At 39.1% G+C, this 24,850-nt stretch overlaps 1 protein-coding gene and 1 pseudogene across 1 annotated transcript; both read left to right on the top strand.

Moving 5' to 3' along the window:
- The first annotated feature begins 4,274 nt into the window (after positions 1 to 4,274).
- On the top strand, positions 4,275 to 14,136 carry LOC113080289 (sodium/potassium-transporting ATPase subunit alpha-1). Its single transcript, XM_026252487.1, has 22 exons — positions 4,275 to 4,877; positions 5,034 to 5,147; positions 5,264 to 5,323; positions 5,976 to 6,179; positions 6,278 to 6,391; positions 6,484 to 6,618; positions 7,693 to 7,810; positions 7,887 to 8,155; positions 8,243 to 8,551; positions 8,688 to 8,822; positions 8,901 to 9,093; positions 9,182 to 9,357; positions 9,644 to 9,780; positions 9,861 to 10,011; positions 10,092 to 10,260; positions 10,349 to 10,503; positions 12,140 to 12,263; positions 12,817 to 12,962; positions 13,285 to 13,415; positions 13,507 to 13,608; positions 13,707 to 13,798; positions 14,005 to 14,136. Exons 1-22 carry the CDS (start codon positions 4,866 to 4,868, stop codon positions 14,031 to 14,033), a joined length of 3,075 nt encoding a protein of 1,024 aa, XP_026108272.1. The 5' UTR covers positions 4,275 to 4,865; the 3' UTR covers positions 14,034 to 14,136.
- A 1,279-nt stretch (positions 14,137 to 15,415) lies between these two features.
- LOC113080288 (sodium/potassium-transporting ATPase subunit alpha-1-like) lies at positions 15,416 to 24,847 on the top strand (annotated as a pseudogene).
- Positions 24,848 to 24,850: the final 3 nt, after the last annotated feature.

The following is a 24,850-nucleotide window of genomic DNA, read 5'->3' on the forward strand; positions in this document are numbered from 1 at the left end:
TCACCATAAAAAAGGCGCATTTTAAAATTTGTATAATATTACAAATAAATGTGCAAATAAGTGTATATTTTGGATAAAAATTAAATAAAATACCAGTTCTAAAATATTGTAAGAAACATTTTTGTAAACATTAAATAACATTTTATTCAAGCCAAGAAATCTGGACACTTAAATGTTCCTAGAATATTAAAAATAAACTTTCAAATAACATTATATTTTTAGTATGTTATAATCTCAGAAAAATTACATTTCAACATTTTGGAAGTATTTAAAAACTGTTTATATAACCTACAGCATTAGAAGAAATCCTTTATTTTGTAAAAATTGTTTTGCAAATGCATTTTCTTTTCTCTGTTTATTTTTATTTTAATTATTTATTTTATTGCTATTGGTTTTCTCGAAGGTGATTATTCACAGTACCGTTCAAAAGTAAATACGATTAGTTTTATGAAAGAATTCTCTTCTCCTCACCAAAGCTGCATTTATTTGATTAGAAAAAAACCCCAGATATGAATATATGTTAAATGTAATTTATTTTCTGAGATGTGCAGCTGTATTTCCAGCATCATTCCTCCAGTCTTCAGTGTCACATGATCTTCAGAAATCATTCTGATATGATGATATACTTATCAAGAAACATTTATGATAATTATCAATTATCAAAACAGTTGTGCTGCCCTATATTTTCATGAAAACCATGATAAATATTATTTTCCAGAATTATTTGCTGAATGGAACGTTCAAAATAACAGCCTTTATTTGAAATAGAAACATATTAAATTTCTTTGCTGTCGCTTTTGATCAATTGAATGCATCCTTGATGATTAAAAATATCAATTTCTGAAAAACAACAACAAAAAACTTTTTATATGTTAGATTATGGGCCATTGCTGGTTAAGGATTTGGGGGCTTATTTCTGGGCCAAAACATACAGTCACAAGACACTTTACTTGTTTTGCTTTCAAGGTATAATTATTGAAAAGATGTTTGTTTGCAGCAAGAGGCCAGATGTAATTTAGCTTTACGCAACATATCTTTATACCAGATAAAACAATGTGCTTTGTTATTCACTCCACTTCTGTTTACACATGCAGCACACCATCCCTCACAATTAGTGTCTATTTTTGCTATGGGCGAGTGTATAATGAGAGGATGAGGAGCGGATGAATGTAGGTGTCTTCCCAGGAAAAGACGAGTGGAAAATTCAGTCCAGGAACAAATGGGCAGACGGAGGCGGGGTGACGGCTGGTAACCCGAACCCTGGAGACACCAATCTCTGTGACTCTGTTAGGGAAAGCTACTCTCCCTCTCTTCTCCTCTCGATCGCTCTGGTTTGGGAACAATAGTCTCTTCTCACATGCTGAGCCTCGCACACACAATAGTATCCCTTATGTGAGCGAGCGGCTCGGCTGACTGATCCCGGTCTCCCGAAAGGACAACATGTGCTGAGATTCCTCCAGGGCCTCGTAACCCGACCGTTCCCAGAAGAAAAACTCACGGTCTGGGGGGTGTGATTACAGGTGCCTTAGAAGTTGATGTTTTAAAGGAAAAGTGCACCCAAGAATCACAATTCTGTCAGCGTCAGCCAATGAACGTTCAGAGAGTGACGTCATGTGACCCAAACAAGTCAACACGAGTTTATTTGTTTACGTTTGCTCATGTAAAGACACATCTGTCTGTTTTCTCATTTGAGTTGTTTTAAACTCAAGTAGTAGGTAATGTGAGGCTGTTTTCGGCACTGATGTTACAGTAGAAGAGGTAGATTACAACTTTATTTTGGCCAGAATCACTGTTTCATTTGTTAGTTCACCCAAATATGAAAATTACTATTTGTGACCCTGTCTGTGATCTAATTATGAGATAACAAGCATCAGAGTTTGATTTAAACCATTCATTTAACTATGATTTCAATCTTTGACATGGTTTTTTTCAGTCAATATTATAGAACTAAAGATTAGAGTTCATAGGAGAAGGCCAAAGACCTTAAAGATTTGAAGACATACAGTAATGACACCTCAGCAATGCATGCCACTAGTTTTAAAGTATTAAATACATTTCAGTAAGCGTGTTCAATACTTTTTGCCTGGGTCATTCCATTTTATTACACAGAATGTATTTGTTTTGTTTTCTTTGTATGTACGAATTAATTGGATTGTTACCAACATCTGGTGAAGTTTTCATGTCAACAGCTCCTTTAGAAATATATTTACTGAGAAAAATATTGATCTGTTCAAAACTTATTTTACCCACTGTGTGTGTGTGTGTGTGTGTGTGTGTGTGACATGACATGGGTATGACACAGGTATTACAAGGAGAGGGTGACTTATGAGGACATAACCTATGTCCCCATTTTTCAAAACACTTATAAATCATACAGAATGAGTTTTTTTGAGAAAGTAAAAATGCACAAAGTTTCCTGTGAGGGTTAGGGTTAGGTGTAGAGTTGGTGAAGGGCCATAGAATATACAGTTTCTACAGAATAAAAACCATTACACCTATGGGATGAACACACTTTTCACAAAAACAAACGTGTGTGTGTGTGTATATAAACACACACACAACCATGTGGTAATGTCAATACATAAATCATTTTGTCATTGAATTTCCAGGAAAAACTATTACATTTTGACATAAAGTGTTAATTGTCATAGATATTATCCTACCACACGATGATATTCAAAAATATTTTCATGAATTTAGTGAAAAGTGTATACCCCATATTGTATATTTATATTAACATTTCCATGCAAAACAGTGATATATATATTTGGAAGATATATTTATTTCAATCATTCTGTTGACAACAATGACTATATTTTGGGCAGAAAGAAAGATCTATTATCTAAGATTTAGATTGGCATGAGGAATTTTCTTTTTCGGCCCAACTATTCCTGAAAATGAATAATAGACCTTTAGAATGACACTGAATTTTGCTGAAATACTAGAAGTGACAGCTATCTTTTAAAATCAGATTCTTGCTGATTTCCGCAGTGTTCTTCGCAGAGAGCTGTGTGAGACGGAGACACTGCCTTCTTTCACAGTTGTCATGTTTATTATTCTGTTGATCTGTTGCCCGTCTCTCTCTCTCACTTTCTCTCTCACTCTAACACACACTCTCTCTCTCTCTCTCCCAGCGTCTGCGGCTGACATTTCCCTCTGAGCTCACAGCTGCGTGCCTGAGAGAGCGAGAGCTCGTAGAGACACTCCACAGTCCTTACTGCACAGCGAGGAGCAGCTCCCAAGAGCACACTTACAAAAATAAAATGCCTGAAAAATAAAATGTAGCATAGCTTTCACAAAAACTGTTTTTTTAAGTAAACATCAAAGGATCATCACATTGTAAGAACATTGTTAAAGAGTAGATACAAACATTAAATTAACATCACCAGAGGAACATTTGTTCATAACTTTTAGAGAGCCTTGCCAGTACGTTATATAATATATATGTATGCATGTATGGATTTCCCATGTGGTGCATTTGACTTTGCAAAATGTAAAATAAAAAAAGATAGCTAAAGATCTTGTTTGCCATTTCTGCTCACGTCCATAGAGCGTCTGATCACGTGTGTCACACTAATCACGTGTGTCAGATACAGTACGAGCCCCTTCCCCCTTCACATTTCTCTGCACATCGAGAGACTACAACACATTGTTTCTTTCTGAGAATAAACCCTGGATCAGACACAGCAATTATGGGATGAAGCACTGGAACCGGTTTACTTAATGATAGTTTTCACTGTTTAAGGGTATATTATTAGCTATTACTTTGTGTGATTTGATTCAGGTATTGCACTAGTGCATTAGTTTCTTGCAAAGTAACAAATTCTGTATTATTCACCTGAATTTTGAGTAACACAAGGGCGGTCACTTTCCTAGTGCCTGACCGCCTACTTTAGAATATAACGTTTCCTTTCAGAGACTGGACTGCTTCCTTAAAATAGGTTTGGTAGCTGCTTTAAATTGCTATTTCATGATCCCAAGTTAATGAGTGCCAGACTTTTATAAGGAAGAAAATATTAAAATGTTACCACAGAAAGCCAGCAACATCGATTTCAGCTTGAAACGGTTATGACTGTCAGAGAGGCTGATCGTCACTGTTGACATTCCCACAAATCTGATGTCACCTTGAGTTCATTATCATCTTCCTCATTTACGAGCCTCTCTGGCTTTCTTGGAGTATTTACCAAACAAATGGATGTAAACTGAAAAGGAAATGTGCAATCCATGCTCACAGATTTATAAGTGGTGGCATGCTGTTGAAAAACATAAATATGGACTAAACTTAATCCATTGTTGACAGAGAAAAGATAGCGAGACGTTTACAAAACACGAACAAAACGTGTGCCAAACTTGCATTCAGAACTCTTAAGATATAATTTTGGCCGTGTACAAGCATAATTGGAATTTATCAGATTAATAACTGGGTGTTGAATGCCGAAGGACACAATTAAGACACTTACCTTTGAAATGGAGAAGTGGCTAAGAATCATAAAAATCAGGTGGTGCTAGACAAATCAAATATTATATATATACAAACCAGAGCACATGGGATGTTTTTTTAATACTAATAAATTATGTGCAAACTACAACAGGTCTTTTCAAATATTGAGAATGCTAGTTCTTCAATTAGATGTCAATGACATGACCTACCTGTTCGGATGAAGGTTGAATAAATGTTAAAGCTCCAAGTCAGCAGCCAAACTCCTCCCTAATCTCCTCCTTGAAACAGGTGAGTTGGCAGGGTATAAATTTTGTGAACCTGGCTTGAACACACAGGAGCTTTTTGTCTCCGGAGAGGCTTTCAGGAGAACTACGACATCTAAGATCCAAAAGCTCCAGAGATTATATTGGAACAAACAAGGAAAATGGGGCTTGGAGTGAGTGGACCATGGCTATATTTCATTATACGTCGTTTCATTGCACATTTGCTTTTGTTGCTCCATTTTTCTCTCTGGTTTTTTTCTTCTTTTTCTCTTGTCTCTCGTTCAGGTAATGTGTTTGTTCCATATGCTAAGCATTGTTATTTTTGATAGACGGGGAACGATAAGTACAAATTGGCGGCAACTTCAGAAGATGGAGCCAAAAAGCCGAAAAAATTGAAAAGAAAGCAGAAGGACATGGACGACCTCAAAAAAGAAGTGGATCTGGTGCGAAAATAATATATAAATACATTTAGAAAATACACATCGCATTAAAATGTTCCGTTTAACAATAATCGGTTCTGGGGGGAACTGGGATTTCAAGGCTCTTTTTGTTTCTGTAGGATGACCACAAGTTGACCATGGATGAGCTTCACCGCAAATATGGAACTGACCTAACAAGGGTGAGTTCTGTAACACATTTGGGAAACATAAAGTATCTAAAATGATTCATGTGCATGTTTTATCTTCTTAGTTGGACATACATGATTGTTGGTTTTATCTCCCTTTAAATAAAGTGCTAATGCTTGTAAACTAGTTTAATTTTGGATTAATAAGCTTAATATGTCTACTCTGTCAAATCAAAGCACATTAACTTTAAAAATTATGTCTGTGGATGAGGTTTACCAAGAGGTATGTTCAAGATGTAATTATTATGTCATGGCAAGTGTTTTAAAGTTGTGATGGAAAAGTTATAATACAAGTACTTGCAACTTATATAAGTAAGATATGGATCTGAAGCCTATGTGCATAATATTATTTGAACCAAATTATTGCTAACTGTCCTGGAGCAAACCTGGACATAGGTAAGTGCGTCTTTGTCATTAACTCCACCCCTTGCCTGGACCAAATCCTCTGCCCCACCCTGACCTTCAAAAAGCTCTAACGCCTCAAGGACAACATGCCCCTTTTTCGTTATTCCACAATATCGCATTTAAGTCTCATATTTATATTTATATTTTTGAGGTCTGACATCCACAACCACTGTTTCAAGCTTCACTCACGCTGCAACCACATTTAACCAATTGTTGACTACATTTTTATTGTTGCTGGCAGGGCTTGTCTTCTTCCCAGGCAAAGGAGATCTTAGCTCGTGATGGGCCCAATGCCCTGACCCCACCTCCTACGACTCCAGAATGGGTCAAGTTCTGCAAACAGCTTTTTGGTGGGTTCTCAACGCTGCTTTGGATTGGTGCAATCCTTTGTTTCCTGGCATACGGAATCCAAGCTGCCTCTGAAGATGAACCCGCAAATGACAATGTACGATTGAGCTAAAACCTTAAATTATTTATTCATGTCAACAAACATAGTGAATCAAGCATAATTAGCCCCACTGTGAACCTGTTTTAATTTTCCAGCTTTACTTGGGAATTGTGCTTGCTGCTGTTGTCATCATAACAGGGTGCTTCTCATACTACCAAGAAGCCAAGAGCTCTAAAATCATGGAATCTTTTAAGAACCTTGTACCTCAGGTAATGAAATTAAAATAATGTATATTCTGATAAAACACTGTATCTCTCACACACACACACAAAAATAATTATAATTACTTCTGGTTTTGTAGCAAGCCCTTGTTGTGCGTGATGGAGAGAAAAAGAGTATCAATGCAGAGGAGGTAGTCGCTGGTGACCTTGTGGAGGTCAAAGGTGGAGACAGAATCCCAGCTGATCTTCGCATTATCTCAGCGCATGGATGCAAGGTAAGACCTAAAGTGCAAAAGAATGGCAAAAGTAACATACTCCCACTTTTGTAAAGTTAAGTTGCATTTTGAATGTTGTTCACCAGAATGGGAGACGGGTATTCCGGTGTCTCCATCAAACAGGCTTCTTAAAGTCCCTATGAGAAGATATAAGCATTCAAAGCTTGCAATTTGTCTCTTCCGCCAAAACATCTCAACAATTTTTTGACGTCACATACTTCACCTTCTCATCAAATCTTCTAACCAATCAAATGCGTTCAAGAATCCGAAGCGCCCACCCCCTGCACTATAAATAGACGCTGAAGAGCCGGCTTAGATTGGTTACTGTGTAGTATTTCCTGTACAGTGAATGGCTCATAGTGCACAATGTAGGTAATAGGTAACAGGGTTCAGACAGTGTAAATAAGCTTTCGATTGGTGCAAATGAGGTCGGGTTTCACGTTGTTGCACTGGATCCGCGGTGGTAATACAATCTGATCTGGACTTTGGCTCCTGTCCAGAGATGAGAGAGACACACACGGAGTGGATCAAATGTGGGAGTCTTTTTATTAAAAACTTTCACAACTACACAGCCTCAGCATGATTATGACCACTATTTTGTTTTACTAAGTGTTTCATATCGAATTTAGAGGGTAATCTATTAGACCGTGGCTGTCAAATGTGGCTTTACTGAGCTCAATGTCTCTGTTCTAAGCATATGTAAACAAAACATTATTGGCTATTTTAAAAAGAGGGTGGGGCTACTCAATTTGTCCTGCCTTCTCTTCCTGTTTCAGTTGAAATTACGTCACCACACAGAATAATGCTGAGTGTATCAAGGCACTTCAGAGGACCTTTAAGTAGTGCGATTTCCTTGCTCAACAAGTCAACCAATGTTTTGTTGGTGAACAAGTTATACATGCTGGTATACCAACCAGCCAGGGCTGTCAAAAAATACTCCTGGAGGGCCAGTGTCCTACAACATTTTACATAGAAGGGTATTGAACACCCCAGAGTTAGACCAACACCAAACTGTTACTAAACAGCAATCTTGGACCAATAACTAATGATATTCATGGTATTCTTCCTTTCCAGGTGGACAACTCCTCCCTCACTGGGGAATCTGAGCCCCAGACTCGTTCTCCTGACTTTTCCAATGAAAATCCCCTGGAAACCAGAAACATTGCCTTCTTCTCAACTAACTGTGTTGAAGGTACAGAGTTAAAACATATTAGGTTTGTTGTATAAAAAAGTCAGAATTTTGTAATTTATATATATTTTTTCTATAGGTACCGCCAGAGGGGTTGTCATCAACACTGGTGACCGTACTGTCATGGGTCGTATCGCCACCCTTGCCTCCAGTCTGGACTGTGGAAAAACACCTATTGCTATAGAGATCGAGCACTTCATCCACATCATCACTGGTGTAGCTGTCTTCCTGGGTGTCTCCTTCTTCATTCTTTCCCTGATTCTTGGATATGGATGGTTGGAAGCTGTCATCTTCCTTATTGGTATCATTGTCGCTAATGTACCTGAAGGTCTCCTTGCCACTGTAACTGTAAGTTAGAGTTCAATGTACACTACTAGAGCCAAAGAACACTTCACTTGAGCCAAGAATTATTAATTAACTGGTATCTTCATGTAGGTGTGTCTAACTCTGACTGCCAAACGCATGGCAAAGAAGAACTGCCTGGTGAAGAATCTCGAAGCCGTGGAGACTCTTGGCTCGACCTCCACCATCTGCTCTGACAAGACTGGTACTTTGACCCAGAACCGAATGACCGTGGCTCACATGTGGTTTGACAACCAGATTCACGAAGCAGACACCACAGAAGACCAGAGTGGAGCCTCCTTTGACAAGAGCTCTCCAACTTGGTCTGCTCTGGCACGTATCGCTGGCCTTTGTAATCGTGCTGTCTTCCTTGCTGATCAAAGCCGTGTGCCAATCCTAAAGGTGTGCTTGAGCTTTAGTACTTTATATTTAAAGAAATATGTTGATGATTTACATTTTGAGTGACTATAAAGGTCTATCAGTAAATATATTTCAGTCAAGACACTTTCAGTAAAGAAAATAAATCTATCTTCTGCAGCGAGACACAGCTGGTGATGCCTCAGAGTCCGCTCTGTTGAAGTGTATTGAGCTGTGCTGCGGTTCAGTCACTGAAATGAGAGAGAGGTACCCAAAGATTTCTGAAATCCCTTTCAACTCCACCAACAAGTATCAGGTATTTTAGATTAATTATTATTTGGAGATTTACAGATTTGACTGTCCTTCCTTACATCCCCTAATACGCCTTTCCTAGCTCTCAATCCACAAGAATCCCAATTCTTCGGAGTCTAAGCACCTGCTGGTGATGAAGGGAGCCCCTGAGAGAATCTTGGATCGATGCTCCATGATTTTGATTCAAGGAAAAGAGCAGCCTTTGGATGATGAAATGAAAGATGCTTTCCAAAATGCTTATGTAGAACTCGGAGGTCTTGGAGAAAGAGTGCTTGGTAAAGCCACCCTATAAAGTTCACCTTGTGGAGTTTGTCAGTTAAAACTATGACTATGTACACTAAATGACTGTGTTCTTTATCAAAGGTTTCTGCCACTTTAGCCTCCCTGATGACCAATTTCCTGAGGGTTTTGCATTTGATACAGACGAAGTGAACTTCCCCACTGAGAACCTGTGTTTTGTTGGCCTCATGTCTATGATCGATCCTCCTCGTGCAGCTGTACCAGATGCTGTGGGCAAGTGCAGGAGTGCAGGAATCAAGGTGTTGTTTCACCTTGATTCTAGACTGATGGCTTGATTATATTATACTTTTACTGATTTAAATGAATCATATGATCAAGCATCTATGTCTTCTATCACAGGTTACTTGTGACCATCCAATTACAGCTAAGACTATTTGTAATGGGTCTTGAATCAATAAGTTGTTCTTGGTTCAAGATCCATTGTTTGAATATGTAACACCTTTGCTGCAGCATATTCAACATTGTTCATACTTGTTGCATGTACAATCAGTTAATCAAATTATGATTCAGAATCTTGAATTACAGGTTATCATGGTTACTGGAGACCATCCAATTACAGCCAAGGCTATTGCAAAGGGTGTTGGCATCATCTCTGAAGGCAACGAGACTGTGGAAGACATTGCTGCTCGTTTAAACATCCCTGTTGGAGAGGTCAATCCAAGGTGCCCATCTCCAACAAAACATTTATTTCCCAAGTTTTGAATCTGCTCTAGAAGTGTACTAATACAATGTGTACCCCTAGAGATGCTAAGGCCTGTGTGGTCCATGGTGGAGAACTGAAGAATATGAGAGAAGAAGAGCTGGATGATATCCTGAAACACCATACAGAAATTGTGTTTGCCAGAACCTCTCCACAACAAAAGCTGATTATTGTAGAAGGTTGTCAGCGCCAGGTAATTCCTGTCCAATACTATTTGATATCAGAAAATTTTGCCCTGAAGGAACAATTTTAATGCTTTTTTTCTCTTATCAGGGTGCCATTGTAGCTGTAACCGGTGATGGTGTCAATGATTCTCCTGCTCTGAAGAAGGCTGATATTGGTGTGGCTATGGGTATCGCTGGATCTGATGTATCTAAACAGGCTGCTGACATGATCCTTCTGGACGACAACTTTGCCTCAATTGTCACTGGTGTAGAAGAAGGTGAGAGATTTTATTGAGAACTTTACTGACTTAAGAATTATGAAGGTAACTTATGATGCTTAATTCTCATATCCATCTTCAACTTTAGGACGTCTAATCTTTGACAACTTGAAAAAGTCCATTGCCTACACACTGACCAGCAACATCCCTGAGATCTCACCCTTCCTCTTGTTCATCATTGCTAATATTCCTCTACCTTTGGGCACCGTCACCATTCTCTGCATTGACCTGGGCACTGACATGGTAGGTGAAAGGACACAGTGTGTGAAAAAGGAGCAAATCTCTGAAGGGATGTAGACATATATTTGTAAGATTTGTTTTTTTCTTCTGATTCATCGGATCTTGGTTTCCACCATCTTTAATGTGTTAGAAGCAAACTACGGTTCTGATCTTCCACAGATGTAGTACAGATAATCCTGAGACCATGACAGTGAATAGCATCCCAACCACAAAGTTAGACATCGTCTTGGAAATGATAGAATGAATAAGATGTAACTTTGTAATTGTAATTGCAGCTATTGTGTGAGTTTGTTTTAGTGCCACCATCTGGTCAGAAAAAAAGCACTTTGAATAATTTAGTGTAAAGGCGGGCGTACACGGTGCGATTTTTGCTGTCGTACGAGTTTGCATGCGATTTTTTTCAATCGTGTGGAAATTGCGTATTCTCGTATGGTCGCGGCTCGTATCATTTGCGATGAATTACGAGCTGAGCAGAGTGGCTTACGAGCACTTCCCGACCTGCCGATAATTTTTAAACATGTCTAAAAAGTTCGTGAGCTATCGGTTTGAAATCGTGCCATTTGTGCGGTTGAACGAGCCGATTTGTTGATTTATCTGAAGTTGTCCAATCACGAACTAGGAAAACCACAGAAGAAGAAAGACGAAGACGGCAGCGCCACGGCGAATGTGGACGACCAGGAGGAAAAACTCGCTGAAGTCTGACAGGAACAGCGAGCACTGTACGATGTTTCTAGCAACGTGTTCCACTGCCTTTTTAGTTTTCTCTTTCACACACGCATATGTAGTTTACAGGAACTCTTCATAAACGTAACGGTATTCATACACTGTCTACCTCTATACATCACGGAAAATGCATGATTAAAATTTCTATTAAACACCGTATAGTATTTTTTAAACCCATTTGGTTTACGAGGGCACATGAATTGTCCTCACAAACCATGTTTACATTGTAATACCTATTTCAGATATTTATAAATCATATACAAGAACAAACACACGGTAACCAAACGTCCCGGTTTCCTATTGCTGAAAAATAACCTGTACGTGTAGGAAACAGTCACGGCTCATATCAATATTTTATATGCAGTTATGAGAGATGGAGATCAGTTATATTATGCGCGTTCCACTTGAAGCAGCACTGCTCAGAATGATCACCTGTATAACAGTACCGCGAGAGCGATTCGAATGCATTGTATATGTGTGCTCTCTATCGCTCTCGCGGTACTTTAATGTCATACAGTGATCCTTCTGTGTGTGCAGCAGTGCTTCAAGTCGAACGCTCAACGTGTCGTATATCATCTCATCCGTACGATTTTCAGATAAACTCACTCGTGCCGTGTGCGTGGACATACGATCTTCCGACCATCCGAATTTGCACCGTGTACGCCCGCCTTAAAGTTATGACTTCTGTTCATCCAATACAACTCTACACATTCAGTGATCTCTGCTCTTGGAGTGTCAGCCATATTGGCTGCTCATCTTTTCTTTTTTTTTTTACATTTTGAAAACCGCAAACAGTTCATGTAGCAATGCTTTTTATCTTTAATGGGTGTATATCCATGTACTGAGCCTTAGTTTTGTGAGAGCTCCCCCAAATGGTCAAAGAATGGTTTTAATTTGTTGTTTAATGTTTCCACAGGTTCCTGCTATCTCATTGGCCTATGAAACTGCTGAAAGTGACATCATGAAAAGACAACCAAGAAACGCTAAAACAGATAAACTGGTGAATGAAAGGCTCATCAGTATGGCCTATGGTCAAATTGGTAAGAGCATGGTTACTCTAAACAGACGTTCGTTAGTGCTATGTTCATTCTTTGACCTGGTTTTGAAGTGTGCCTACTCTGCTGTAATATTTTACTCTTTGCATAGTATTTAATATAATTATTATAAAAGTTCAACATACTGCATCAGCAGGCTTGCTCCAAAAGCATCTGTGTTACATATTACTGTGTTTTATTTAATTTGATATCCATTCTGGTTAACTGCTATACTTTGAAATACTAAATCGTCTGCGTATACAAATCTGCCAGCAAGAATGGCGGCCAGGAATATCTTTAGTCAGTGCATTAATATAATCAACAAAACTTTATAATTGCTATTGCAGCCATGCCCTTAGCCGTAGAAGTAAAAAAAAGTGGCCACCTACTGTTTTTGGATTATAAAGAAACTGGAATGGAATATTGAAATGTAACATATAAATGCTCTATTATTAAATTAAATACATACAAATAAAACAAACACTTAATTATAGGCTATACACAATTATTTGACAGACCCTCCAAACTTTAATTTCAATGTCATCATACTTATTTTTAGGTATGATGCAAGCAGTTGCAGGGTTCTTTACCTACTTTGTAATTCTTGCCGAGAACGGATTCCTGCCCTCCGATTTAATAGGAATTCGAGTCAAATGGGACGATAAGTCTCTAAATGACTTGGAAGATAGCTATGGCCAGCAATGGGTAGGTATCAAAACTGTATATAAAACAAAATATATTTTATAATACAAGAAAATGTGAGTAGGGGTGCATGATAAATATCGGCCGATAATTAATGCGCATCTCGTCAGTAAAGCCTTATGTTCATTAGCAGCGTAGATGTGCATAGCTTGTCAGTTAACAACGGCTCTGTTTAGTAACAGCTGCTATATGTGAAATCACACACCTGATGGATTTTACCGCTTCATTGATGAGATGCGCATTAATTATCGGCCGATATTTATCGTGCACCACTGAATGTGAGGTATCGGTCATGTAAATATCGTTCTTCTGTTTATTCATTCAGACATATGAGCGTAGAAAGATTGTGGAGTTCACATGCCACACAGCATTCTTCGTCAGCATTGTGATTGTGCAGTGGGCCGATCTGATCATCTGCAAGACCAGGAGGAATTCCATTGTACAGCAGGGAATGAGGTATGTGAACAAAGTCTCCAGCCATTGAATTGTGCAGTATGTGTTATACATTGATGTTTTTAAAAGCATTGTCACCACTTTTCTTTCATAGAAACAAAATCCTCATCTTTGGTCTGTTTGAGGAAACTGCTCTGGCGGCTTTCTTGTCCTACTGCCCAGGCATGGACATTGCTTTAAGAATGTATCCTCTCAAGTAGGTGGAAATAACTAGTCTTTTACACACAATAAAAAAGGAATATTTCATTTTTATTCTAGCTGACCTTGTAATGTGTATTGAACATTATGTTTTAGACCATGTTGGTGGTTCTGTGCCTTCCCATATTCGCTGCTCATCTTCGTCTATGATGAAGTTAGAAGATACATCCTAAGGCAAAGACCAGGAGGTAATAACAGATACAACTAACAGATGTTAGCAGTCTTTGACATTGATAACATCAACGTTTGTTTTCATTTTAAAGCTAAAGTATCTGTTTCCCAAGAGGAAACCTGGGTTTTGAATGGGGTCTACAATAGCGATAACTTTCATAAAAGTATTATGTTATTTCACAGTGATTAACCTAGCTCTAATATCGATGCTGTTTTGTTTCAGGCTGGGTGGAAAAAGAAACATACTACTGAAACACGAAGACTTTCTGTTGCAAACATATGCGAGAAGACATGTCATCAAAATCATACAAAAACTGGTCATTTTAAATCAATAAATATGTCAAATTAGAAGTAATTTGTGTTTGTGTCTTCATTATGCACTAGCAATTAATTTGTATTAAAATAATGATCCCCACAAAGATATAAAATGTAAAACCTTTAAAATCAAATTAGACACTTAAGTAGAAAATGTGCAAAGCCTTGCCATGATAAAAGCACAGCACGTGATATTTATAGGCATTTACAATGATCAGGCTCATCAGATTTCACTACTACCACTAGAGGGCATTCTCCTTGTCTAAAATTAGGGGGTGAGATGATAGTTTCCATGACAACACGTTTATAGGCTAGAGCCCACAGCTTGTAAATAAATTTCAAGATATTTTTAGCTCTCCTACTTTGAAGATGCAGTCTCCAGCAGGCGCCAGTTCAACAGCACTGGTCAATTTCCATCATCAACAACACACAATACATGTGTTTAATGAGCATAATCCCTCTAATGAGGATAATCTGGAAAACATAAAAAGAAGAAAATAATGACCATGAAATACGATCTCAACAGAATAGAGCTAAAAATCGTCTGTCAAACCGAGCTCATATTATCCTAATGGTAGAAATCCTCGTATAATGGTGAATCCCATGTTATTAATTAAAAATAAGCTTCACATTTTATATTCATGGTTTGTGAAAAATAAGCTTAAAAGCAATTGCATCTACATTATTTTCAGTTAACTTAAGGCTATTATTCAACTACACCATGAAGTAATACTAAGAAATTTAGGTTATAAGACAATAAAAAACCAAGCAAGTCATGATTTTTAGATTGATTAACACCTTGTATATGCTTTCTAAGCACTTATACCAGGTGTATGAATCACAAAACCATGTTAATGATTTAAGAATTTCTAAACAATTTAACCACGTTACCATATTTTAAATAGTTTCTAGATGGTCTAATCTTGTTATAAGGCTGATAAAGCAGCTACGAACAGGACCACCTCCAGCTGGTTTACTGCTGGTCTGGTTTTCGGAACATGGTTCCCAGTCCAGTAAATGACCAACTAGAAACCACTTTCTTAAACACGGATATACGAGCTTAAACCGGTATTTTCTAACAAGGTAATAGCTTTGAATAGTTTCTTAACCAGCAACTCACAAAGGTAACATCAAACAAAAAAGTGAATCGGCACTGACAGAAAAGCGATACAATAATTAACACGATCAAAGTTAAGAAGTGAAAGTCTGTCACAATCCCTCAGTCCCGCGGTTGTCTTTCCTTCAGACCACGCCCCTTTCCTCCGCGTTACCATGACAATCCAAGCAGACGTCACAGTGAAAACCCCCACGATATAGACGTATATAAGCGTTGAGTGTTCACACTGGCTTGGATGCGTGTCTGGTTGGAACGACACGTCCAACAGTGACCAAGGATAAAAAAAGAGGAAACGGGATTGGGGACTTTTAATTTGTTGTTTTTAAAAGAAAGCTTGGATTTTTTTTGTTTGGAAACCCAGGTGGTTGTTTTTAATCAAAAGAAGCAAAATGGGACGAGGAGTAAGTGTGAACATGTTTGCCGTTTTATTCTTAAAGGCTGTCTAGGAGTTTGCATTGTTGTTTCTATCTTTAAACAGGTTCCTGAAAATAATGGTTTGGTAAATAATAATGGTTTCCCTGAGTAAGAGACTTCCGCAGTTTTAATATTTAAATTAGTTCGTTTAAATGAATGAAATGCGCGTACGGGTTCATCTAAACCATTAAAAGTCTGTATTCTCGGATGGAGCAACAGGTTTGAAGTATGTGGCTTTAAAAGAGACTCAAACTCCATGTTAAGACGTTCTGGGTTCGCTACAAAGATTTCAGGAATGTAACATTCAACTTCCTCTATGGCCGCGACGTTGTCTCGTGACTTTTACAGTGTAAAAATGAAGTGATCGTGTTTGTGACCAGAACAGAGCTCTGTGTTCCTCTGCTTGACAGCTCTAATCTTCAAGCTCTTTAACTATCACGACGGAACATTTCTAGTGGGCTTGACAACGTGTTTCCGAGTGTGACGAAATCTCGAGATACATTGTGTCACTATTTTACCGCGTAAACCTCGGAATGAACGACGCGCTTAGTTTATATCAACATGTGCTGTTAAACCTCCAGATGCGCAAGATAAACTGTTCAACCCATATTGACATGCATCTTTTACACTACTGAGGCTAAATATCCCGCTTAAAACCTCGAACGAGACAAGTATTTCACAATTTTCGCATGTTTATGTTATGTTGCTAAACACTGTTAATGCAGGCTTGATAAATCATCCCGAAAATCTCGAGGTGCATCGTTTAACTGTTAAAATATGATCGTAACTATTGATGCAAACCGTTTAGGTATTACATTTAAACTCCAAACGCTTTAACTTGTCATCAAAATTCACAAAATAAACACTTCTTTTTTTTTTTTTTTTTTTTTACCCCGAGGCGTACATCGTTAAACTCCTGCATTTACAGTTGAGATGTGTCTGTAGTTTAATTGTTAATGTAAACGCAGTGATGTGGTTCATGTTATGTTTTTGCTGTACAGTAAACCATGTTGTATTTGTGGGTGTTGTCTGACATGATAAAGTTGTCTCGGGTTTGAGGAGTAGTTATCATCGCGTCTGTTTGTCATCGTTATCTTTAAGTGGAGCAGGCTGAGTTAGTTAAGTAAAGGCTTGACTTAAAAATAAACGAGGTCACCGACAGACACAGTTTTTACCTGCTGTGAAACGTCTTTTGTGTCTCGCATATTTATGCATTAATCGTAATTAATTTACATTCTGGAACTGTAAAATATCTCATCAGCTGCATGCTATGCTTTGTTTTTTTCCGCTTTCTTTCACATGCAGTCATAATCTTCTGATTTGCTTCCTGTAGGGTTCATTAACTCCTAATATGATTCCAGCATGCGGTGGCATTGCGTAAGAGCTGAATACTGCTCCCTAATGTGACGCTCTGAGCATCAGTGTAAATGTAAATTATGCATTAGGTCCAGGGTATTCCATGTGATGGGGAGCAAACAGCCATCCGAATATTTCATCTGGGTTTGGTGCATTGAGCTACGCCCCCAGCCCCATCAAATCCCACCGCAATGGGGCAGATGTCTCTCCTCTGCAGACATAGGCTTGCTGTTGTGTGCAAGAGACCGATATGAAATAACAGCATTCATGTATTTTGCAGTGTAGCCTATAATTTTTTGGGGGGTCATATTGAAATGAGAATTAAATTGTATTTGCTAGTTTAATATTGGAGTTTTCATTATGGCATATATAGTACTACCATCCAGTGCCACATTACAATATTCATATACATAAAGCATAAAAATGATATAGTTTACCATGGTACTATTAACCAATGATGTAGCCACCATAGACTTAGAAAGGGAGTAGAAATCGGAAAATATAAATAAAACATCAAACCTTTTTTTAAAAAGGGCAAACTATTATTTCATAATGTCAGTATGTTGTGTGCTTTCGGACCGGCATCAGGTGTTGACCACAGTTGTGTTCTCGCTCCCCCGTGGATGTATATAAGCTAAGACTGCCACTCCATCTCCGAAGGGTTTAACATTCTTTCCATTCATCAGTCACTATGCGTTAGTGAAACCTTTTGTCATTGACAGTCTCCTCTGACAGCGACTGACCACCCCTCCTCAGCGACCCCGACGGCTGTCTCAGGGCCCCTTACCATTTTTGGTGCAGTGAACTATGGGATCGTAACATGCATTTACCTCCAGGCGATTGTTGCTTTTCCACAAGCAAGTGCAAAAGAAACAGCTTTCCAACATGCATGGATGTTTATTTTGGCATTTTTAGAAATGCAACAGGGTCAAAAGTCTCCGAACACATTTAACCTCTATTACTTTGAGGATTTTAAGAATATGAATATCTCTAGGCGACTAGTTAAATGTAAGTAAATAAGTGTCATTTATCGATTGACCCTGAACAGGTGGTCAGATTGTCCTCTATTGGAGCTCCAGATTGCTCTTTGTAACATCTCAAATAATGCTGGAGAACATCAGGTTCTCAGTGTATAGTGATTTATAATTCACCTTTTCAGCCCATTTTTTTTATGCTGAAGTAATTTCACATTTTGACCCCACTGTATGTTTTTGTTCATTCTCTGTCCAGGCTCTTAAACCACAGTGAGCTTATGAAAAGCTGTAGCTTTAGCAATTGCCCTGTGACTGCTGTGGAGGAGTTTGTACACCATGTTTTCTTCTCACCCTCCCCTGTTCATTTGCCACTTCTGAAACAAAGAGAGTTTTTCCCTGACACGTGACTTAACCCATTCACGGGTCTAGAGGTGTGGCTCTGTTTCCAATGGCAACAGGGCAAAGTCCCAGTATGAGAACACTGATATGCTTGAGCGAACCGACTTTGGCTCACGTGCAAGATAAAAAAAAAAAAATCCTTTGGAGAATAGTATTTTTATTCATTTGATGAAGTCCAGATCGAATATTCTTTCACAAATATGAATATTTATGAGCAGGTTCTGCCGTGGTTGATTTATCTTTTACCCTCTGGCTCAACCTTGTGACCTTTTCCACACACATGTGCAATATGTGGAAAGTGCTCATATGCATATAAGATGTGATGAGTAAGCATTTAATTAAACCAGCATATGTAGATGTGAAAGAGCTCTGAAGTAAGCGGTCATGTTCAGTCGGAGAACTACAGGTGTCAAGTTCTTTGTTTCTGGCCACTAACATCATCTGTTGCTTTTGTGTACAAATAGTACCCACACCAGTGTGCTTAAAGATTTGTATCAGGACATGGATTCACCTGCAAAAAATATAAATCTGATGCAGATATAAATATCTTTGTAAGATGACCTGAAATCATGAAAGTTGATGGGGGAAAAAAACATATATATTTTTTTAAATGGATGTTTTCAGTAGAAACAAAAGTTTAGACCAAAATGATATACTCTGTCATTTTGTTAGATTGTTGATGTAACAAGATCCGAGTTGTTAGATGTTTTCTGTAGGCTTCAAGTGTTTTTTTATTTTATTTTATGCTCCCATGTTGTGCTATGGAAGCTTTTTCTCTTTTCAGTAAAAAAAAAAAATATGTATTGCAGACTTGATAAATTGAAGTCCTTTTTCAAACAGAGAGCCTGTTGTTTGCTTCACTGACTTAAAATGACAATCAGATTTTAAATGCAAACTAGCAATCAAAGGCTCTATACTTAAGTGATTCATCCCATTGCAGCAGCTCCCAGCTCCCGTGTGTGTTGTGAGGCAATGAGTCACCTATTGTATTCGCAGAGTTCAGTTGTAATAAGAACTGTTGCTTAACAGTAGTAGAGGTTACTTGGTTAATTGCTTTTCAAGTTAAATGTTAAATACTACACGTTATCCATTGGGATCACACAATCTGCACTCTGTTACCTCTTGCTAATATTTTACACTTTTTATGCACTTCTTTTATACACTCATAAGTTGGGTAATAGCACATTTTTGTGCATTTTATATTACAAGTTTTTTAAAACCTACACTAATCAATAAATGTAGGCAGTTTGCATTCTTAAAAAATGCTATTGTTAGACCATGCTCGAGATTTAATGGTTGTTCTACGCTTGTTCAACCACAGGAAGGACGAGAACAATATGAGCTGGCAGCCACCTCAGAGCAGGGGGGCAAGAAGTCAAAGCCCAAGGGTAAGAAAGAGAAGGATAAAGACATGGATGAACTCAAAAAAGAGGTGGACTTGGTGAGTCGGTTTAGTTCTTTAAAACACCTATTGGCAAAACTTTAATTGTAGTGATCTTTGAGATGTACATTGTTCTTTGTATTATTTTTTTGTAGGATGATCACAAACTGTCCCTGGATGAACTCACCAGGAAATACAGCACTGATTTAACTAGGGTTAGTCTGCTTCTGTATTGAATTTGAATATTGATAGAAGTATAATGGCATAAAGCTCTCACTTTGGAACTTCGTTATCTAACCCATAACTTTCTCCAGGGATTGTCAGTCAGTCGTGCTAAAGAGATCTTGGAGCGTGATGGACCCAACGCTTTGACTCCACCTCCAACCACCCCAGAATGGGTCAAGTTCTGCAAGCAGCTCTTTGGAGGATTCTCAACTCTCCTGTGGATTGGAGCCATCCTTTGTTTTCTTGCCTACGGCATCCAGGCAGTCTCCGAGGAGGAACCCGCCAATGATAACGTAAGAAGAAGAAAAAAAACCTGTTTGCTTAAGATCACATTGTTGTTTTAGCGGTATCCCTAACCTCTCCTTCATTTTCCTGTGCAGTTGTATCTGGGTATCGTACTCTCTGCTGTTGTGATGATCACTGGATGTTTCTCATACTATCAAGAAGCCAGAGCTCCAAGATCATGGACTCTTTTAAGAACCTTGTCCCTCAGGTACTCATGATAATTCTAAAATGTGTATATTCTCAAGATCTTTCTCTTTTCTTCAGTGATGTTAAGTGCACTTCCACTTTGTCACATAGCAAGCCTTGGTTATCCGTGATGGTGAGAAGAATAATATCAATGCTGAAGAAGTTGTGGTCGGAGATCTTGTGGAAGTCAAAGGTGGCGATAGAATTCCTGCTGATCTGCGTATCATTTCTGCTCATGGATGCAAGGTGAAATGCCATTGCCATAAATCACGGTGGAATGATTCTTCTCCAATGGCATGTCTACGAGGATTTACTAATGATCTTGTCCTTTCCAGGTGGACAACTCCTCCCTCACTGGAGAATCTGAGCCTCAGACTCGTACTCCTGACTTCTCCAATGACAACCCACTGGAGACCAGGAACATTGCGTTTTTCTCTACCAACTGTGTTGAAGGTATGAAAACTAGAAGTCTTTTGAAAGTCAAATGTTTGAACAATTAAAAGTTTACAATTCTATATTTTTTGCTTACAGGCACAGCCAGGGGTGTCGTCATCAACACTGGTGACCGCACTGTCATGGGTCGTATTGCTACCCTTGCTTCTGGCCTTGAAGTTGGTCGCACTCCCATCTCAATTGAGATTGAGCACTTTATCCACATTATCACTGGTGTAGCCGTCTTCCTGGGTGTCTCCTTCTTCATCCTCTCCCTGATCCTTGGCTACTCTTGGCTGGAAGCTGTCATCTTCCTCATTGGTATTATTGTGGCTAATGTGCCAGAAGGTCTCCTGGCTACCGTGACAGTAAGTGTGATAATTGCTACAATTTGGAATAATTGCAATTTTAAAGAGAACTAAACCTTAAAGATTCTTGTATTTTCAAGGTGTGTCTAACTCTGACTGCCAAACGTATGGCAAAGAAGAACTGCCTGGTGAAGAATCTCGAAGCGGTGGAAACTCTTGGCTCGACCTCCACCATCTGCTCTGACAAGACTGGTACTTTGACCCAGAACCGAATGACCGTCGCTCACATGTGGTTTGACAACCAGATTCACGAAGCAGACACCACAGAGAACCAGAGTGGAACCTCCTTTGACAGGAGCTCTGCTACTTGGGCCGCCCTCGCACGTATCGCCGGTCTCTGCAACCGTGCTGTCTTCCTTGCAGAACAAGAAAACTTCCCAATTCTTAAGGTCTGTATTGATGCATTGTGAAAGTCTGTCAAAAGATTTACCGGCTCTTGCAACGTCTGACAAAGTTGTTTTTGCATGTAGTAAACCACTCTCAGATGGCATCAGCAACATGCTTGCAATGTTTGTTTGCTTGTGCTTAGTTCGGCTGTTTGCCTCTAGGGATTCTTTTAGTACCTTGAGCTCACTAGAGACTCTGACTGGAACACAGTGTTCCCCTGTAAATTCCATCCAATTTCTGCTCACTCTGACTTGCTTTGTAATGGGACTTATTTGTTAGACCATTACCTCAAATTACCTTGCATTTCCTGGAAAATCTAAGTAGTCTGTTTTAAAATGGAACTGTTTGTTGGTCCCCTTTGTTTTCTCTCTTCTTCCTCAGACCATTCCTTGTTTTCATGCTTTCCTGTTTCCTTTCACAGAGAGACGTGGCTGGTGACGCCTCTGAATCTGCCCTGCTGAAGTGTATTGAACTGTGCTGTGGATCGGTGAAAGAGATGAGAGAAAAATACACCAAGATTTCCGAGATCCCATTCAACTCCACCAACAAATACCAGGTAAAAAACATCCCCTGCTTTGGCTAACATTTCGGATTAAATTTCAGATGTCTAACATCTTCTGTTTATGGACCATTTTAGCTCTCCATCCATAAGAACCCCAATAGCAATGCAACTGAATCCAGTCACTTGCTAGTAATGAAAGGTGCTCCCGAAAGGATCCTGGACAGGTGCAGCTCTATTTTGATTCAAGGAAAAGAGCAGCCGCTTGATGATGAGTTGAAGGATGCCTTCCAGAATGCCTACTTGGAACTTGGGGGCCTTGGAGAGAGAGTACTGGGTAATTTTGTGGTTTTTAAATTGAATTTTGAAACCATGCGTTTCCAATCTACATTTCCGTCAACCTGTTTTTTCCATAGGATTCTGCCACTTCAACCTTCCTGACGAACAGTTCCCCGAGGACTTCCAGTTTGATACAGAGGAGGTGAACTTTCCCACTGAGAACTTGTGCTTTATTGGCCTTATGTCCATGATCGATCCTCCTCGTGCCGCTGTAACCAGATGCCGTGGGCAAATGTAGGAGTGCTGGAATCAAGGTATGCCATAGTCATTCGTAATTAGCGGTGCACAATGTATATCGGCTGACGATTAATGTGCATCTCATCAGTAAAGCTGGTTATCGAACCATCTACCATCAGGTGCATGATTTCACGTAGAGGAGCTGTTATACACGGAACCGTTGTTAACTGACAAGCTGCACAAATCCAAATCTAACCTGCTCTACTTAACTAGATGCACATTTAATCATCGGCCGATATATATTGTGCTCCCTTATTCCTTATAACTGCTTGTGGTTTTGAAGAAACAACCAGAGGCATCCTAATTGCTTATTCAAAATCTCACTTCAAGGTTATCATGGTTACTGGTGATCATCCAATCACAGCCAAGGCCATTGCCAAAGGAGTGGGTATCATCTCTGAGGGCAACGAGACCGTTGAAGACATTGCTGCCCGTTTAAACATTCCTATTAATGAGGTTAATCCAAGGTAACGGATTCCTCCTTGATTTGGATGTTTTCTGGCCGAATATTTGTTGCATCTGGTTTTTCATTTTGTTCAATTTTTTTTTTTTTTTTTTTTTTTTTTTTTTTTTTTTAAAGGGATGCCAAAGCTTGTGTGATCCATGGTGGTGACCTGAAAGATCTGTCCCCAGAGCAATTAGATGATGTCTTGAAACACCACACAGAAATAGTGTTTGCCAGAACGTCTCCTCAGCAGAAGCTGATTATCGTCGAAGGCTGCCAAAGACAGGTTAGTCGTCTTTACGATCTCCGACAATCAAAACTTTACCAGGTCATTTTGATAAGATAAGACTTAAGTACTTTATTTACTTGGCTAGCACAGTGAGAGAAGTTAATATAAAGGTAGTAAACATGACATAATAGCAGTAAAACCAAATGATTGACAAAACCAATTGTTGCATTCGTAGCTGGTTAGGACCAGAACTTGGATGTATCACGACATGATGTTACATTAAATTGTGTTTGTCCACAGGGTGCCATTGTAGCTGTAACCGGTGATGGTGTCAATGATTCTCCTGCTCTGAAGAAGGCTGATATTGGTGTGGCTATGGGTATCGCTGGATCTGATGTATCTAAACAGGCTGCTGACATGATCCTCCTGGACGACAACTTTGCCTCAATTGTCACTGGAGTAGAAGAAGGTATGTTTTTGAGAACTTGACTGAAAATTGACTGAAAAGTTACTTTGAGACTTGGTCCTCAGACATGTCTTCCACTTTAGGACGTCTGATCTTTGACAACTTGAAGAAGTCCATTGCCTACACACTGACCAGCAACATCCCTGAGATCACCCCCTTCCTCTTCTTTATCATTGCCAACATCCCTCTTCCTTTGGGTACCGTCACCATTCTCTGCATTGACCTGGGTACTGACATGGTAAGCAACACATTTGACCAGTATTTTTTTTTTCTCAGTGTATCATGTTCTTGAATAAACATTATTGTTCTCTTGTCTTCAAGGTTCCTGCAATCTCATTGGCCTATGAAGCTGCTGAGAGTGACATCATGAAGCGTCAACCCAGAAACCCTAAGACGGACAAACTTGTGAACGAGAGGCTGATTAGCATAGCCTATGGTCAGATAGGTAAGAGTTGCTGAACAGCATAAACCGTTATAATTCGCATGGCTATTTTCTTTACTGCTAACTGCACACAGTTTGGTAGCTAAATCTGCTATTTCTTTCTCCTCAGGTATGATTCAAGCTCTGGCTGGGTTCTTCACATATTTTGTCATCTTGGCTGAAAATGGCTTCCTGCCGTCGACATTGCTGGGCATTCGAGTGCACTGGGATGACAGATACGAAAATGACCTGGAAGACAGTTATGGACAACAATGGGTGAGTGTTTTCAAAAAATCCAGTGGGCATAGAATTGTTACATTTTTCCACTACCTTATCTGAAAGTTGTGTTCTTTACCATCTCAGACGTACGAGCAAAGGAAGATTGTGGAGTTCACTTGCCACACGGCCTTCTTCACCAGTATTGTAATTGTACAGTGGGCCGATTTGATCATCTGCAAGACCAGAAGAAACTCAGTATTCCAGCAAGGAATGAAGTAAGTAAACCGCCAATATATCTTTAAGACCTAAATGGCTCAAAAGAGGAATATGAAGTCTTACATGTTTGCTGTTCTTTACAGGAATAAGATTCTCATC

The sequence above is a fragment of the Carassius auratus genome, unplaced genomic scaffold (genome assembly GCF_003368295.1).
Source record: "Carassius auratus strain Wakin unplaced genomic scaffold, ASM336829v1 scaf_tig00030698, whole genome shotgun sequence".
Classification (NCBI taxonomy): domain Eukaryota; kingdom Metazoa; phylum Chordata; class Actinopteri; order Cypriniformes; family Cyprinidae; genus Carassius; species Carassius auratus.